This window comes from Trichoderma breve, chromosome 4, assembly GCF_028502605.1.
Source record: "Trichoderma breve strain T069 chromosome 4, whole genome shotgun sequence".
NCBI lineage: Eukaryota > Fungi > Ascomycota > Sordariomycetes > Hypocreales > Hypocreaceae > Trichoderma > Trichoderma breve.
The window spans coordinates 4,257,343-4,272,108 of NC_079235.1; the positions used below are offsets into that span (position 1 = coordinate 4,257,343).

The 14,766-nt window shown below is 50.1% G+C and overlaps 7 protein-coding genes across 7 annotated transcripts; 4 read left to right on the forward strand and 3 right to left on the reverse strand.

The window, feature by feature from the left end:
- Positions 1–149: 149 nt before the first annotated feature.
- On the reverse strand, positions 150–623 carry T069G_07564 (uncharacterized protein; the record flags this gene model as incomplete). Its single annotated transcript, XM_056174774.1, has 1 exon — positions 150–623. The coding sequence occupies one exon, from the start codon at positions 621–623 to the stop codon at positions 150–152; it is 474 nt and encodes a 157-aa protein (XP_056028353.1).
- Positions 624–1,863: 1,240 nt separating this feature from the next.
- T069G_07565 (eukaryotic aspartyl protease domain-containing protein) lies at positions 1,864–3,078 on the forward strand (the record flags this gene model as incomplete). Its single annotated transcript, XM_056174775.1, has 1 exon — positions 1,864–3,078. The coding sequence occupies one exon, from the start codon at positions 1,864–1,866 to the stop codon at positions 3,076–3,078; it is 1,215 nt and encodes a 404-aa protein (XP_056028354.1).
- Positions 3,079–3,624: 546 nt separating this feature from the next.
- Positions 3,625–4,142, reverse strand: T069G_07566 (uncharacterized protein; the record flags this gene model as incomplete). The annotated part of the gene is made up of 2 exons (XM_056174776.1): positions 3,625–3,888; positions 3,942–4,142. 2 exons carry the CDS (start codon positions 4,140–4,142, stop codon positions 3,625–3,627), a joined length of 465 nt encoding a protein of 154 aa, XP_056028355.1.
- A 3,304-nt stretch (positions 4,143–7,446) lies between these two features.
- Positions 7,447–7,772, reverse strand: T069G_07567 (uncharacterized protein; the record flags this gene model as incomplete). The annotated part of the gene is made up of 2 exons (XM_056174777.1): positions 7,447–7,616; positions 7,688–7,772. The coding sequence occupies 2 exons, from the start codon at positions 7,770–7,772 to the stop codon at positions 7,447–7,449; spliced, it is 255 nt and encodes an 84-aa protein (XP_056028356.1).
- Positions 7,773–9,422: 1,650 nt separating this feature from the next.
- Positions 9,423–10,507, forward strand: T069G_07568 (d-isomer specific 2-hydroxyacid dehydrogenase, NAD binding domain-containing protein; the record flags this gene model as incomplete). The annotated part of the gene is made up of 3 exons (XM_056174778.1): positions 9,423–9,530; positions 9,599–10,356; positions 10,429–10,507. 3 exons carry the CDS (start codon positions 9,423–9,425, stop codon positions 10,505–10,507), a joined length of 945 nt encoding a protein of 314 aa, XP_056028357.1.
- Positions 10,508–11,326: 819 nt separating this feature from the next.
- On the forward strand, positions 11,327–12,484 carry T069G_07569 (uncharacterized protein; the record flags this gene model as incomplete). The annotated part of the gene is made up of 1 exon (XM_056174779.1): positions 11,327–12,484. The coding sequence occupies one exon, from the start codon at positions 11,327–11,329 to the stop codon at positions 12,482–12,484; it is 1,158 nt and encodes a 385-aa protein (XP_056028358.1).
- A 519-nt stretch (positions 12,485–13,003) lies between these two features.
- On the forward strand, positions 13,004–14,392 carry T069G_07570 (FAD dependent oxidoreductase domain-containing protein; the record flags this gene model as incomplete). The annotated part of the gene is made up of 5 exons (XM_056174780.1): positions 13,004–13,187; positions 13,258–13,836; positions 13,876–14,114; positions 14,175–14,323; positions 14,389–14,392. 5 exons carry the CDS (start codon positions 13,004–13,006, stop codon positions 14,390–14,392), a joined length of 1,155 nt encoding a protein of 384 aa, XP_056028359.1.
- Between the last annotated feature and the right edge of the window lie 374 nt (positions 14,393–14,766).

Sequence of the window (14,766 nt, forward strand, 5' to 3'; positions counted from 1 at the left end):
GTATTGGCAGGTAGGAATTGAAGCAATGCAAAACAGAATGACGCCAGACTCTCGGACCAAGTCCTATCGCTGCCATCACGTGCCGTGGGCGGTACAAACCTCTCTCATCTTCTCGTATTGCAGCGTCACATTCACGACAAGACAAAAACTCACTTCGTGCAACTTCCGTAACACGGCAGCCTCCAGTTTCGGCCGGTTCCGCCATGCCTCGTTGCTCCGAGGGCGTAATTACTCGTGCAGGCACAAGACACAAGACTGCCAGCAGCGGCTGGACACAAGGCCGCCATGCAACAGCCAATCATGGCCGTGACGCCCAGCAGCGATCCCTCTCGAGATTCCAGGACCCCGTCAGCTCCATGCCGAATACCCGGCCGCAGACAAGGGCCCAGAGCGTTCAAGAGCCAACGGCGAGCCTTGGGCGAGTCCTGGGGCGGATTCTGGCCCCTGTCCGGCAGCTCCAAAAAGGCGCCGCTGGGCCTTTTGGAACCCTTTGGACATGCCGCTCTGGGCTTGAGCTGGCTGTAACGAACTTCTGCGCGCAGTGGCTGGCCGGAGGAGATTGCAGATGGCGATTCTGCCACAAGTTCCCACCCCTGACTGCCGGATGCCAAGTCGATGCCCATGGTCAGTAGTGCCAGAGCCAAGGCCCTGAGGCAGGTCAAGCGACCCCCCCGGATCGGAGCCTACAGCAGATTGGGCTGCTATTTTCCGGTCACCGGCCCTCTCTGATTGACGGGTTCGCGGATTAACATTAACTAAGGGATTAAACTTAATGGGGTTTCTTGGCGGTTGATCCCTGGCCGATTCCGCTAGTGCCTTGCTTTGTTTTGTATGTACGGACCACGGGTCAGATCCGAGGCACGGCATGGCACGTCTTGGCTGGCTTGGCTCAATGTTGACGTGAGCTGTGCCATGAGAATTGCTGCGTGTGTTTGCGGCTGGATGGGTGACTGATGGGGGACTGAGCAGTGGGAATCAGTGGAACATCATGGCAACATCGTTCGGGCAGTTGGGCTAGCCTCTTCGTCTGCCTCCGGATCAACTTCATCGCAGCAAAGACTGCGGCGCAGCATTTCCGCCGAAGTCGCGTCGGCCCGCTTCGCTACGAGACCCAAGTCATGTCACGAAGCACGGACTGCGATTTGAGTGTCAGGAAGGCGCTTGCTTGATAGAGATCGGCATTGGGGAATCCTCGTTTCAAGGCCCCTTCTCCCCATCGTTAAAGCCGCACAGGCGACAATAACCCCGGATTGGACGGAGTTCCTATGGTGGCGAGGACTATTGTTAAAGCACCAGCTGTACTATCCCCCGTCTGGAGACCGCCTTGGAGCGCCGGTCCCCGAACCAGTAGTTGTGGCCATGAACTAATACTCTGGACTTCTATCTTGGGATGAAGGACGATACGTGATCGACAAAGGTTCCAGCGTCTCCATTGAAGCAAGGCAGAAATGGCAATACGCTCTCGGCCGGCTTCACTCTCTGGGCTAAACGACTAGGCGCCTTCTCCACCCCTGGACGTGAGAGTTTGATTCGCTCACAGCCTGGTGACTACGAGCTATCAGCTATCAAAGCTGGATACTGGATGTCGATTCCACCATCTTGACTCCTCTCCCCATCACCAAGCCCCAGCAAGTGTGTGAATACCCAGGATGATGGCGCAAAATGACCTTCCTAAACCATGCTCTTGAAGCCGTCAACAAGGCCGTGGAGCTGAGCAACTACGATATCTTTGACTTCAAAGGTAGATTGGCACACGAGCCTGGATGGATATAAAGTCGTTCATCTTCCCTCGATCTGGTGTTGAAGTTTTTGTATCATCAGCCTTCAAGACAACCAGTCTAGTCAGCTTCTTCATCCTTCAAAATGCAGACCTTCGGTGCTTTCCTCGTTTCCTTCCTCGCCGCTAGCGGCATGGCTGCGGCTCTCCCCACTGAGGGACAGAAGACCGCTTCCATCGAGGTCGCTTACAACAAGAACTACGTTGCCCACGGTCCTACCGCTCTCTTCAAGGCCAAGAGAAAGTACGGCGCTCCCATCAGCGACAACCTCCGCGCTGCCGTGGCTGCCAAGCACTCCCTCACCAAGCGCCAGACTGGCTCTGCCAACACCAACCCCAGCGACAGCGCCGATGACGAGTACATCACCAGCGTCTCCATTGGTACTCCCGCTCAGGTCCTCCCCCTGGACTTTGACACCGGTTCCTCCGACCTGTGGGTCTTCAGCTCCGAGACTCCCAAGTCTTCCGCCTCCGGACACGTTACCTACAGCCCCTCCAAGTCTTCCACTGCCAAGAAGCTCTCCGGCTCTACCTGGTCCATCGAGTACGGTGACAAGAGCAGCTCCAGCGGCGATGTCTACACCGACGTTGTCACCATTGGCGGCTTCAGCGTCAAGACTCAGGCTGTTGAGTCTGCCACCAAGGTTTCCACCCAGTTCGTCCAGGACACCGTCATCTCCGGCCTCGTCGGTCTTGGCTTCGACATTGGCAACCAGGTCTCGCCCCGTCCCCAGAAGACCTGGTTCTCCAACGCTGCCAGCAGCCTGGCTGAGCCCCTTTTCACTGCCGATCTGAGGCACCAGGAGACCGGAAGCTACAACTTTGGCTTCATTGACACCTCTCTCGCCAAGGGCACCATTGGCTACACTCCCGCTGACGGCAGCGAGGGTTACTGGGGCTTCACTGCCACCGGTTACTCCGTTGGCGGTGCCAAGCTGAACCGCAACTCCATCACCGGTATTGCCGACACTGGCACCACCCTGCTCCTCCTCCCCGACAACATTGTTGACGCCTACTACAACAATGTTGAGTCTGCTGAGTACGACGACTCCCAGGAGGGTGTTGTCTTCGACTGCGACGAGGACCTCCCCTCTTTCTCCTTCGGTGTTGGTGGCCAGACCATCACCATCTCCGGCGACCTGCTGAACCTCACCCCCATCGAGGAGGGCAGCTCCACTTGCTTCGGTGGTCTCCAGAGCAGCTCTGACATTGGTATCAACATCTTCGGTGATGTTGCCCTCAAGGCTGCCCTTGTCGTCTTTGACCTCGGCAACGAGCGTCTCGGCTGGGCTCAGAAATAAGCGAATGATTGGAATGGGATTTCTTTTATGAAGGTTATGATTTGAAGGGACGAAGCGGAATGAAAAAAAATTGGGGGAGACTATATATGGCTCTCATGATTTGTAAATACGATATCATGTTGTATATAGCCTTGGGAATTTTAGCACATAGCGAAGCAAAAAAATTATATTCAACTGGGAATCTTCGAGTTTCTCTCTGAGTGAAGCTGAATTGAGCTGAAATTGTGAAATGTGATTGATGGCTTCTTGAGTTTGTTTTAACAATATTTGGTAATGGTTTCAGGGTCTTTGTGAAACTGTGACTGATGATGTGATAGGTGTTTAATGGCTCTTTGTGAGGTTGAAAAAGCAATATTGTATTGGAGGTTTTGGTATTTTCGTTAAACATAACTCATGTCGTGTCATATAATAGAAGATGTCGATGTAAAAAGCCGTCGTAAATCTTCGTTTTCTAGCAGTATAGGGCCACTAGATCCACAAAGGTACACGTTGAAACTGAGATGTCTCTGTTTCAACAGTTAGAGGTAGGCCACTAAGACTGTTTGATTAACAGTTAGAAGTAGGCCACCAAGACTGATTAAGCAGTCTCTGTCGCGCACGACGAAGTTTGTGCTTCAGAACCTCGAAGAGGACGAGCAAGCCGGCGAGCACGCCGGCGCCTATCCCCAGGCCTAGGTTCGCGTCGTGGCGGAGGAAGCCCCCTAGACAGCCGGATGCGATGGAGAGAAGGACTATTCCGACGCGGAAGATGGTTTGCCATTCTCTTTGGAGAAAGGTTCCCCCATCTCTGGCTTGGACGTATGTACCTGTCTGGGTTGAACGTGTTAATATGCTGATACACGCGTGAGGGAAGTAGTATTTACTGGAGTAGAGTTGTTCGAACTCATTGTAAAGTCTCCTACAGGCCCGAAGGGAGGTTCCTCAGGAAGAGGAGCTTCGGGGGGAGGCGTCTCGGGGGGAGGCGTCTCTGTAGTACCAGGCTGGACAGGGGCCGCAATCAGCTCAACGTGGCTGGTGGAAGAAGAAGCTTCCGAATGAACGCTCTTGACCTCGATGGAGTTCATGGTTGTAATGAGTGTTGATCCGAAAGATTGAAAATGAAGGAATGTATGTTGAAAGAGAGTATGGGGTTGAAAAAGAATGAGTATGGGGCTTAGAATGAGTTGATTTGTTTTCAGAGCGAATGGAGATGAGACGAAGAAGAAATAATGCAGAAAAGATCGGGGAGGAGACGCCTTTTATATAGACATGGATAACATGACATACAGTAAGATGTTGAACCTCTGTGAGCAGCTTGGCTGTCTTCCAAACAGCCACAGAGAGAAAAGGGAGGGGAGCGAGAGCCGGATCACTGGGCCATGGCGACCCTTAGTGGTATATGACAGCCCAAAGACATCGGCAACTAGTCGAATATATTGCTAAGACTGCCGACTACGGCGTCTTGGGGGAGCGCGTCAATGTGCTCTCACTTCCTCCTGGTTGGCCACGCCCCCTTTCATGTTCACTATTTCACTATCCCCTCCTCTTCGAATTTTCCAATCCTCTCTGCTTTTGATGTAATTCATGTATGAAAGTAATCTAGAGACTCTACGTTAACTTGCTCTTGCTATGTCAGATGTCAGAACCGGTTTCGACGAGGTTGCTCTGCCATACGTGGAGATGCCCTCCGTCCAGGTACGCGGACAAGCCCCCTGACACTCGCCATTTGCGCCACCGCGAAACCAGGCACAGAGAGGTTCTGATTGGACAAACAGTTTCCACCAGCATTGGACTTGTTAGAAACGAAGGGTGTCAACTCCGGCTTCAGGCTTTGGGCTTGTCGAAAACCTAACATACGCCGCGACGTGTGGCCCGGACATGGCGTTCTTCCGCTGAGGAGAAAGTCTGTTTTAGCGGAATAATGTTCTTCGAAACAGTAGAAATCTGGGGGGAAAGGGGAAAAACCTGTTTCCACGTGTAACAAGCAAAGAGTGCGCGGGGAGACGGGGCAGGGCAGCCTCGAAGTGGTGGTGATGTGGTGGCTGGTCTTGAACACCAATGACAAGCCTTGGGGTCGAAACGACTGGAATGCGGGATATGAACTGTGGATGTCTTGAGATCACATGGTTTGCCACTTTGAAACTGACAACGCTACTCCGTATTAATCGCAGATTGTGTGATAGCTGCAGTACATGTACCAAGACGATGAAGGACTCTCTTTTCAGGGGCTCCACTGCTCTCGTGGTGGAATGTCATCACCAAACTTTTAACGGCGGGAGATGTTCACCGTCTCATGCGCTAGAACAGGGCCATTATGATGGGACCCGGGAGATCGGTGTTCCTGCATCAAATATGTGTAACTGTCTTTCAAGCGCGTGGCGTGGCACCTCAGAACTGCTGCGTCTGAGTCAAAGACTAGACTAAAACGCCATTACACTGACATTGTAGTTGGTGAGGTCATACATTAACGGTTATTACTTGAGAGTTCCGACTCTACCAATGGGTACCACTGCCTTGCTAAGCTGCCTGTTATAATAAAAGTCGCGGCGAGAGTTAAAGTAGGAGTAAACGGCAGATCCACGCTCCCGATCATCTGGGCCAGGGGTCGAACTCCGAGAGCCGAAGGGTGGAAGACCATTTTGGCTATACGTAGCAGAATTCGCCCCTGACGAAAGCGGAATCTTGTCCGGCCGTGGGTTGCGAATCTACTGATGGAGCTGTCAGTTGAACCTTTCAATGCCAAAACTCTTTGTCTAGAACAACTCGTCCGTCTGTAATGCCTCCACCGATTACATCTTCGTTAGCCTCTAACTATCTCATATGAACCTAGAAACTCCTAAGGTATGTCATCAAGCCTGGCTTGGCTCTCCACATCTCTGTTCACTTGAAGACAACTGGGAAGCCTTTTCGCTAGCTTCGACTGAGACTGCCGCTGAGAGGGGACGGGGGACCAGGAGAGTTCTCATCATTGGCCAACTTCTGGGTTCATTCATTCCGTTGTGCTACTCCTTATTCTGTCTAGAAACTGCAAAATTCGACAGCCACCGGGGGAGAAAAAAAGAGAAGAAGCGGAACCACGTGGCATGCAACGCGTACCTGCATCCCCCCGGATTGGAGCTGCTGTCAGGTTATAGCGAAGATGGTACACCGGCTGGGGTTAGGGGCTTGGGGGAAACAACTTGTTCCTGGTCCAAACTGTGTTTAGTTTAGTACGACACTTAAAATACGGACCAATTTTGCCTTTTGGAGAAGTGTGCTGCCGACGAAGACTAGCTCTTTGTCTCGTTGCCACATCGAGATCCATCTTCCTAGAGTCTCTATGGGCGTGGAACTGGCACCGGTGTGTTTCTAAAAGCTCAATTTCTGCTTTGCCTCGTGCCCTGAATAAGACGCCGACGCTAGCTGAAAGAGAGATTCTCAAGCTTTAGAATGGTATGGATATTGCCGTGTGAGAAGATGTGCTTCAGGTGCGGCAAAACCATCGGTATGGAAAGGGGGTATACACACAGTACAAGCTGAGCCTCGGGGCAGTTGCCTGACAAGCTTTTTTAGGGTTGGATTAAGCTCCGACCGTCACACATACTAGTTCTCTTTAGACATTGCGCATGACGTGGCTATGCAAAGAAGAGCCTGAGGCACGTTGGGGTTTAACAGCACTCGAGGAGTCTGCGGATGGACAGCCATGATGGGTAGCATGAACAAATCTTGCTGGTAACGTGGGGTGAGGCTAACAGAAGGACTGCCAGGCTCTCCCTCCCGTGGCACCGCGGATGGCTACCTATCTAAGTAGAATCTCCATACCCTCGGCCTGTAGACCTGTCGCGCAGTGAGCAAAATCTTGGAATCTTCGATCTCATTGCCTATTGCAGCCAAGGTACGAGGTAGATAGGCTTGCTGTGTTCCGAGTGCGCTTTCGTTGTGTCTGTGAGAAAGTAGTATCATCTCGTTGTTACCTGTTTGGGGTTTTGTGGCAAAAGTCGAGTAAATTTAGAATTCGGTCATTCGATAAGGTTGTATGAAACGTCTGGAATGTTGTCTCGGAGTCATAATCGATGCTATGAAATCCATATCCAATTTCAGCAGTCAGGAGCAGTAGAGGTCACAGTCCAAGTATGAGAATACTCAAGATTTTTGAACTTCTTTAGAGATTAAAGTGCCATCTAAATAAGGCTGGTATCAATACTCGGGCCCCTCGACGACCCCTTTCTTCATCATTTATACACCCTGAGGCCTTTCTTCATCATTTATACACCCTGAGGCCGCATCGAAACAGCGATGCACGACGCCTTCACCAGCCAACAATTATCCTTTCCAACTCCTCAAAATAATAAAAATAAACGCCCAGTAATGCGGTTGTGTTTCAAAATCATCTCTCTAATCCTCAAATAGTCACCAGCCCAGGACGTTGAACCAGCTCTTGCGGGGATCCTCGACAGCGCCGTCAAACACCTTTTGGCGGACGGCTTCGCTCTCGGGGTTCTTGTACTGGGAGAAGAAGCGGTCCTGAGTGGCTGAATGAGTCTTGAGTTGGGAGCGAACGTTTAGCGCGACGGCAGAGACTGAAGTTAAGTCGCTGTTAGTGGACTGATGAATGGCAGAGTGAGGATGAATGTCTCGGTGGATGACTTACTGACGCCGACAGCGATGACGGCTGGGAAAGCCCTGGCGAGGGGGCCTGGGGCGGCGACGGGGATCTTGGCTGGTTGAGTGACCATTTTGGCGGTTTGTATTGAGTTGTGTTGAGTTGACAGTGATGTCTAGATGTTTATTGTATTGTGTTGTATGCAATATATGTAGCTTTGGTGATGGCGGCGCTGGTGTAAGTGAAAAAACACTGAAAATTGCAGAAGATGTTTTGCTTGTGTGTATGTATATGTAGTCAATGTGGACTGGAGTGCATCTGAGATTTAATTCTCTTCATCGCATCCATCAATATCATTTATAAAATCAGCCTTGCCTGCTTCTCCCGAGCGTGGTGTCTTGATTTCGCGATGTTGTCTGTTGATAGTCCGAGAGTGGTGTGTTGCGCTGGAGCGGTGGTGTGATTTTTGGCTGTCCTAAGCTGTGAGGTCTGCTCACTTCTCACCCCCCAAAACGGGCTTCTCCAAAGCTGCCAAATTTGCTTTTGGTCTTACACAGCCCACGTAAGGCTCGCTTTGAGCCATATTCGGACAGGATCTGGCTGTCATCTCCATTGATTGGTCCGTCTTGTGAAGATGCCTAGGAATAGGTGGCCACATTGGGACAGATCGGAATCTTGTGCGCTACAGGATTCTGGCTGTCGAACGATTCTTACCCGTTATGCAGGGAAGTGGTCATACAGTAAGTAAGCATGGAATTTCATTCGTTCGTCTTGATACACAGCGCTGCGTAATTGGCAGCTGAACCAGATTCTTGGATAGATCAAATGGCACGTTGACTACAGCTATCATTCGTATCGGGAGTCATCGTAATTAGATTGACGCAAGCAAGGATATTTGCCGAAAATGGGTTGACTTGAATGATCAACGACGTAATGGGAGATACCGTAATGAAAAGGGAGGGAAAATTAATTACTTGATCACGCCATGTTTTGAATCCTTTTCATTGTTGGTGTTGTTGCTCATTGGGGGGCCGGCGCTCTCCAGGTGGGAAATTGTGATTAACCCGGTCAGCTCGGTCAGGAGATTTCGGAGCCTCCCGGCGCACACTGTTGACGAAATGAGCCTTCCACAGCCGTAATAATCCATGGCTGCAAATTTTTACGATTCGATGCAAGTTCTTTTAGACATGTGCTTGCAAGACTTGCATTTTCATCTAAATCTGATGTTCGTAACACGACAGTTGCTGCAACTCGAGCAATCAATTTTTATTGAGAGGACTTGAAGGCCTCAAATCTAGTTGCGCCCTTGCGTCTCTCTGTCATCAACAACTTTCACCTGGATCTCAACGCACATCTACAACAGATGCCTGAAACTTGAGAGCTCGAATGCGCCGTGTCTGCGCGACCTCGTTCCTCAAGGTGATGAGCTTCAAGGGCCTTCAACGTCCTCGGTTGGCTTCCTCTGCATCATGAAGGCCGACTGGATCGCCACTCTGCCGGAGCCGGAGCCGGAACCGGATCTCTCTCCAGGTGCCTCTGCCCCGTACTTTTGGGGCATTTTACAGCCTCAGATTTGCTGGACCAGCGGGGGCTGACATAATGCCTGTTCCAATAATTGACAGTTGGGGTATTTTCAAAACTTGGAGCTTGTTGCCCCTCTAACACGGCAATAAGAAGAGGCGGCCCATAATCTATCATTCCTTACTCTACGGGTTATGCTCCTTCAAAATCTAATGTTGTTGTAACCAATTCTACTATTTTTGATGAGCTACCGGAACAACCAATGAGCTCTGCGGCACTGAATAAGAAGCCCCGGGTGGCAGTTGTGGGGAATGTAAAATATGTTGGCGATGACTACTTGAAGAGCGTCAAAGCAGAGCTGAATATCGAGGTGAGCACTTGAAACTACAACCCTCTAATTAGTCTTTCGAATAACTCACTTACAATGATTTGTTGCAGTTTCTTCAATCGTCCAACCGGCAACAACTTCTAGAGGAGCTCCCTCGCTTCATCGCCCAGTCAGGCCCAATAGACGCTCTCATCTGCACCGTTGATACACCGTCTCTGAAGCCTCTCAATGAAGAGCTGTTTTCCGCTCTTACTCCTCACTGCCGCGTCATTGCCTCTGTGTGGGCAGGCTACAACGAGTTTGATGTCTCATGGATGACGAACCAAGGCATTTGGTTCTGCAACACTGTCGATGCTGTGGCTGAAGCAACGGCTGACATGGCCATCTTTTTGACGCTGGCCGTGATCAGAAACACGTATGTTGCGGAGAAGAGAGTTCGGGCAGGGCTATGGTATAATGGTATTGTGCCAACCAAAGATCCGACGGGAATGACGCTTGGAATTGTGGGCATGGGGAGCATCGGCAGGTATCTGTCCTTCAAAGCGAAGACATTTAACATGAAAGTCAAGTACTTCAACCGGACAAGGCTGAGCGCCGAGATTGAAGAAGCATGTCATGCCGAATACTGCTCTTCATTGGAGGAATTGCTCTCCCAAGCAGATGTCGTATCGATTAATTGCCCTCTTACACCGGCAACACGGAATCTCATTTCGCATGCTGAATTCAAGATGATGAAGGACGGGGTGTTTCTCATCAACACGGCGCGAGGACCAATTGTCGATGAAGAGGCGCTGATCGAGGCATTGGAAAGCGGTAAGGTCGAACGGGCGGGACTAGACGTGTTCACCAACGAGCCCAACATCAACCCGTACTTGAGGACGAGCGACAAGGTGGTGTTGCAGCCGCATATGGGAGGTTGGACAGTGGAGGCGATTCGTAGGGCTGAGAAGGAGTGTTTTGAGAATGTCTTGAAGTGGAAGAGAGAGGGAAGGCCAGTTGCGCCGGTGAATGAGGTGTGAAGGAGAGGGATTGGGAGGAATGATGGCCATACAGTATTGTGGAATATCCGCATAGAAAGCTGCCGTGAGGTTGAATACAACACTGAAACCTCGTCTATGACTTGGAGCTGCATGTCTATTTGCGGCGCCCTCCTACGAGTCTCTTATGTTAGCATAGCCACGATTCCCTGCATTATTTGGACGCACATGCTTCTATCTACTCGTATTTGCACCAATGTCAAGCCTCTTATCTTCTAATCGCAGACCACACAAACAGAGAAAACGCGATCCCAGTTATGAACCCCGGCTAAAGCTAACGTTAAGCCCATGTCACCCCCCTGGACAAGCTTGATTCCACACAGACCTTGTTTCCACCTATGCCAAGCCCTTCTCGCCCTTTTCTTAGCGCTCGGAGAGAAATCGATCAAGTCATCGCGTCAATGGGCGAGGCTTTGACGTCTTGGCGGGTTGCATCCAGTATGTACAATACACGAATTAGGCAGGACGGCAAGCCGTAGCATGTGAAATACGGGATTTAGAAGGAAACGGGTCGGTGAACAGGTGGGAGAAAGAAGGTGAAAGAACTAGAATGGAAGATAATCTTCACATCTTGCTTCGCTAGTGGGTTCGTTGATTGGGCATTGACCATCGATATGCAGCAGATGAGGATGAACTTCTTATTTGGGGAAACTGCCGACAGCTTCTTTTTTTATTCTTTTTGCTATCGGAGTGTTTCCATCTACATAAATCTATAAACGTATAAATGAATGACCCAGGAAACGAATCCTTTGTATGCCCCCCAAGTTGAAGAACCAGTCATTATCATCAACTTGTGCCACAATGAAAGCCTCTACACTAACATCGCTATCCCTTTCCCTCCTCTCAACCGCCTCATCCACAGCAGCTTCTTATTCTCGCCCTCCCCTTGTCGTCGATGTAGCCCCCGACCATGTCCGTCCCTACATCCTGCCTCGCTATAAAGGCCATGCCATCAAGCTGACCACATCTGGCCAAATCATCCGTTTCTCTATCACGACAAATTCCTCTGACGGCGCCTTTGCCGTTGTACAGCACACCAGCAAATGGACAGGCTGGACTTCTGCGCGCCCTCATACTCACCGCGAGGCCCACGAGCATTTCTACTGCTCCAAGGGAAGAGTCGAGCTCTGGACAAAGAAGAACGTGACAGGTGCCATTGATGAGGCTCGCGTCATGACGCTGGGTGATTTTGGTACTGCTCCGCCAGGCACGATTCACACTTTTCAGCACACGGATCCAGATAGCCAGCTCACGCACATCTACAATCCAGCCGGGTTCGAAAAGTTATACAACGTCTTCAGCATCGGAGACTTTGACTCTCCCCACGGATCGCCGTATCAGCTGATTGGAGACGACCAGCAGCCTTTTGGCGATGTCACACCCGAGCAAGAAGCCCAACTCAACTCGCTCGATTTGTATGTGGCAAAGGCCGATGTCTACGTGCCGCGACGAGACTTTGTCAATGGCACTGCCGGCAATCCCAGCATCAACTGGCACAACAGCAACGTTTGGAACAACGGCAACAACTCGTTGTCCACGGATCCTACAGATCCATACTACATCGCCAAAGACTACGGGCCAAAGTACCTCAACAGCGAAAACGGCTACAAGGTCATCCAGACACTCCTCACAGCTGAGCAAACTCCTTACAAGAACTTTACCATCAGCACGCTCACGCTGTCTCCGAGACTCAAGGGCGACAAGACCAACGTTGCCAAGCTGCCTAACCACTTTGCCATCCAGATGGACGAGGGCCAACTTGCACTGACGATTCAGGGCTACAAGACGGAGTATCTTCTCCCGGGAGACGTCGCGTTTATTCCTAAGGGCACTCGGTTCGAGTATTATGCCACGGTGCCGTTTACAAAGTTTTTGTTTCTGAATGGCGGAGCAAAGGGGCTGGATTACGAGTTGTTGGCAAAGGCGGTGCCGTGGGATTTTCCCGCTTATCCTGAGTGAGGGTGAAAGAGGACATCGACATTGGGTATATGAAAATTAGGTAGCTAGTAATGAAACAATTTATGATGAGATATGAGTTGGCATGATTTGATATGATGGAAAAGGTATTTGCCTGTCTCACAATCTCAGATGTCTCCGCGAATCACGTTGAATGGTAAATTAGGCTAATTCCTTGTGCCAATGCAGCCAATCCAATGCGACTTATACGAACATGCCTTGTCCACTTATCTCAATGTCGCAATACTACGCTATCGTAGAACCAACAAAGTGTAGATCAACTCTTTGCAATTGTCATCAACAAATCTTCCAGACCTCGAAACACTCACTTCATTCATCGCGTTATATATATATATATATACCGTCGAGTTGTCACGTGGATCTGTGTAACCACTCTCCTTGGTCAAACCCAATTTCTGTTTACTTCTGTTTACAGCCAGCTTTCCCCTCGTTGATAAAGAACAGAACACAGAGAGTCGAGTTTTTATCTCCTCAGCTTCGTCAGCCTTGTCACATACAACAATGACTCAGCATCTACCGCCCTCCAAAGACTCTCCTATCATCATCGTTGGCGCAGGCGTCTTTGGTCTCAGCACATCCATCCATCTTGCCCAGAGAGGCTATACAAACATTACAGTCTTTGACAGCAAGCCCTATGATGAGACTCTGTACTCTTATTTTGACAGCTGTGACTCTGCATCCTCTGGTCCGTTGTTTTTCCTCCCTTGCGAAAATAATCACCAAGTCAAATCATCCCTAACTTACAACTCACATAGACATAAACAAGATTATTCGCTCAGCGTATGGCTCTCAAACCGAATACCAGGATCTCAGCACCGAAGCGCTCTCTGCTTGGGCCGCCTGGAACGCAGAACTCAAGGCTGCCAATGACAACAATCATGACAGAGATGGCATCAAGGGAATAACTCCCAACAGCTCTCTCTTTATTCCAAACGGCTACCTCAATTGTAGCGATTCCACCACCCTCCCAGATTTTGAAATTGCCACTATTGAAAACATGGAGAAGGCTGGCAAACACGGCACGCAGCTCATTAACAACAAACAAGCCGATATCCAGCTCGCCTCACAAAGGGGCGTCGAATATGCTCTTCAGCCATTCAACAAAGAAGTCCTCGGCGTTCTTGACACTACAGGCGGCCATGTCCTTGCCGACAAAGCCTGTATCTTTGCTCTTCACAAGGCAAAGAAACTCGGGGTGCGCTTCATTCTAGACCCCGTACTGGGCAAATTCACCTCCTTCGGATACGACTCATCATCGAACTCCACCACCAAGACCATCACCAGCATCACCACTGCAGACAAGAAACATCACGCAGCATCTCTCGTCGTCATCTGTTGTGGCGGCTGGACACCGTCACTTCTCCCATCACTAGACTCCCTTTGCGAAACGACCGCTGGTTCTGTCTTTATGCTTCATATCCCGGAATCATCACCCCTTCGCCAGCGATTCCATCATTCGCAATTCCCTTCATGGTCGTTTAACATGCGTGAACATGGTGCCGACGGAGGCCTTTACGGCTTCCCAGTCGATGAAAATGGCATCTTTAAGATTGGATACAGGGGCACTAAGTATACAAATCCTCAGCAGCAATCCGATGGACAAGAACGCAGCGTACCCGTGACCGAATGGAGCGGTAAATTAGGCGAGACTACAACATCAGTAATAAATCAGGTCCCCGAACAAGCTCACAAAGTGGTCGCTAAATTCTTGGATGAATATCTCCCCGAGTTGGACAACTCCGGAATCCACATCTCAGAGAGCCGCCTCTGTTGGTACACTGATTCCTTTGACAATCACTACGTTATCGACTATGTCCCTGGGTATGAAGGTCTTGTATGTGCGACGGGGGGAAGTGGACATGCGTTCAAGTTTCTGCCTAATATAGGTAATTGGGTGGTTGATGTAATTGAGGGCGTTGGATTAGAACGACCTGCTATCAAGGCGTGGAGGTGGAGATCGTTGAAAGATGGTGATGAGCCTGTTAATAAGCTGATGGAGGGTAGCCAGGGGCATCGAGCACTGATAAACACTCCAATGGTATCTATTTAACACTCAGATGTATACTACTGTCACACAATAACTGCCTATAGATAGTGTTATACACAGATGAGTTTTTTATATCAGTGTTGGGTCCTACATATCATGTCACATCATACCTCAGCCTCGTGTAAACAAAAATTGGCATATCAACATGTACATTATAAATTGCAGCCATTTCGACTTTTCATGAACACCCATGCGCCATATATGTTTCATACAAATG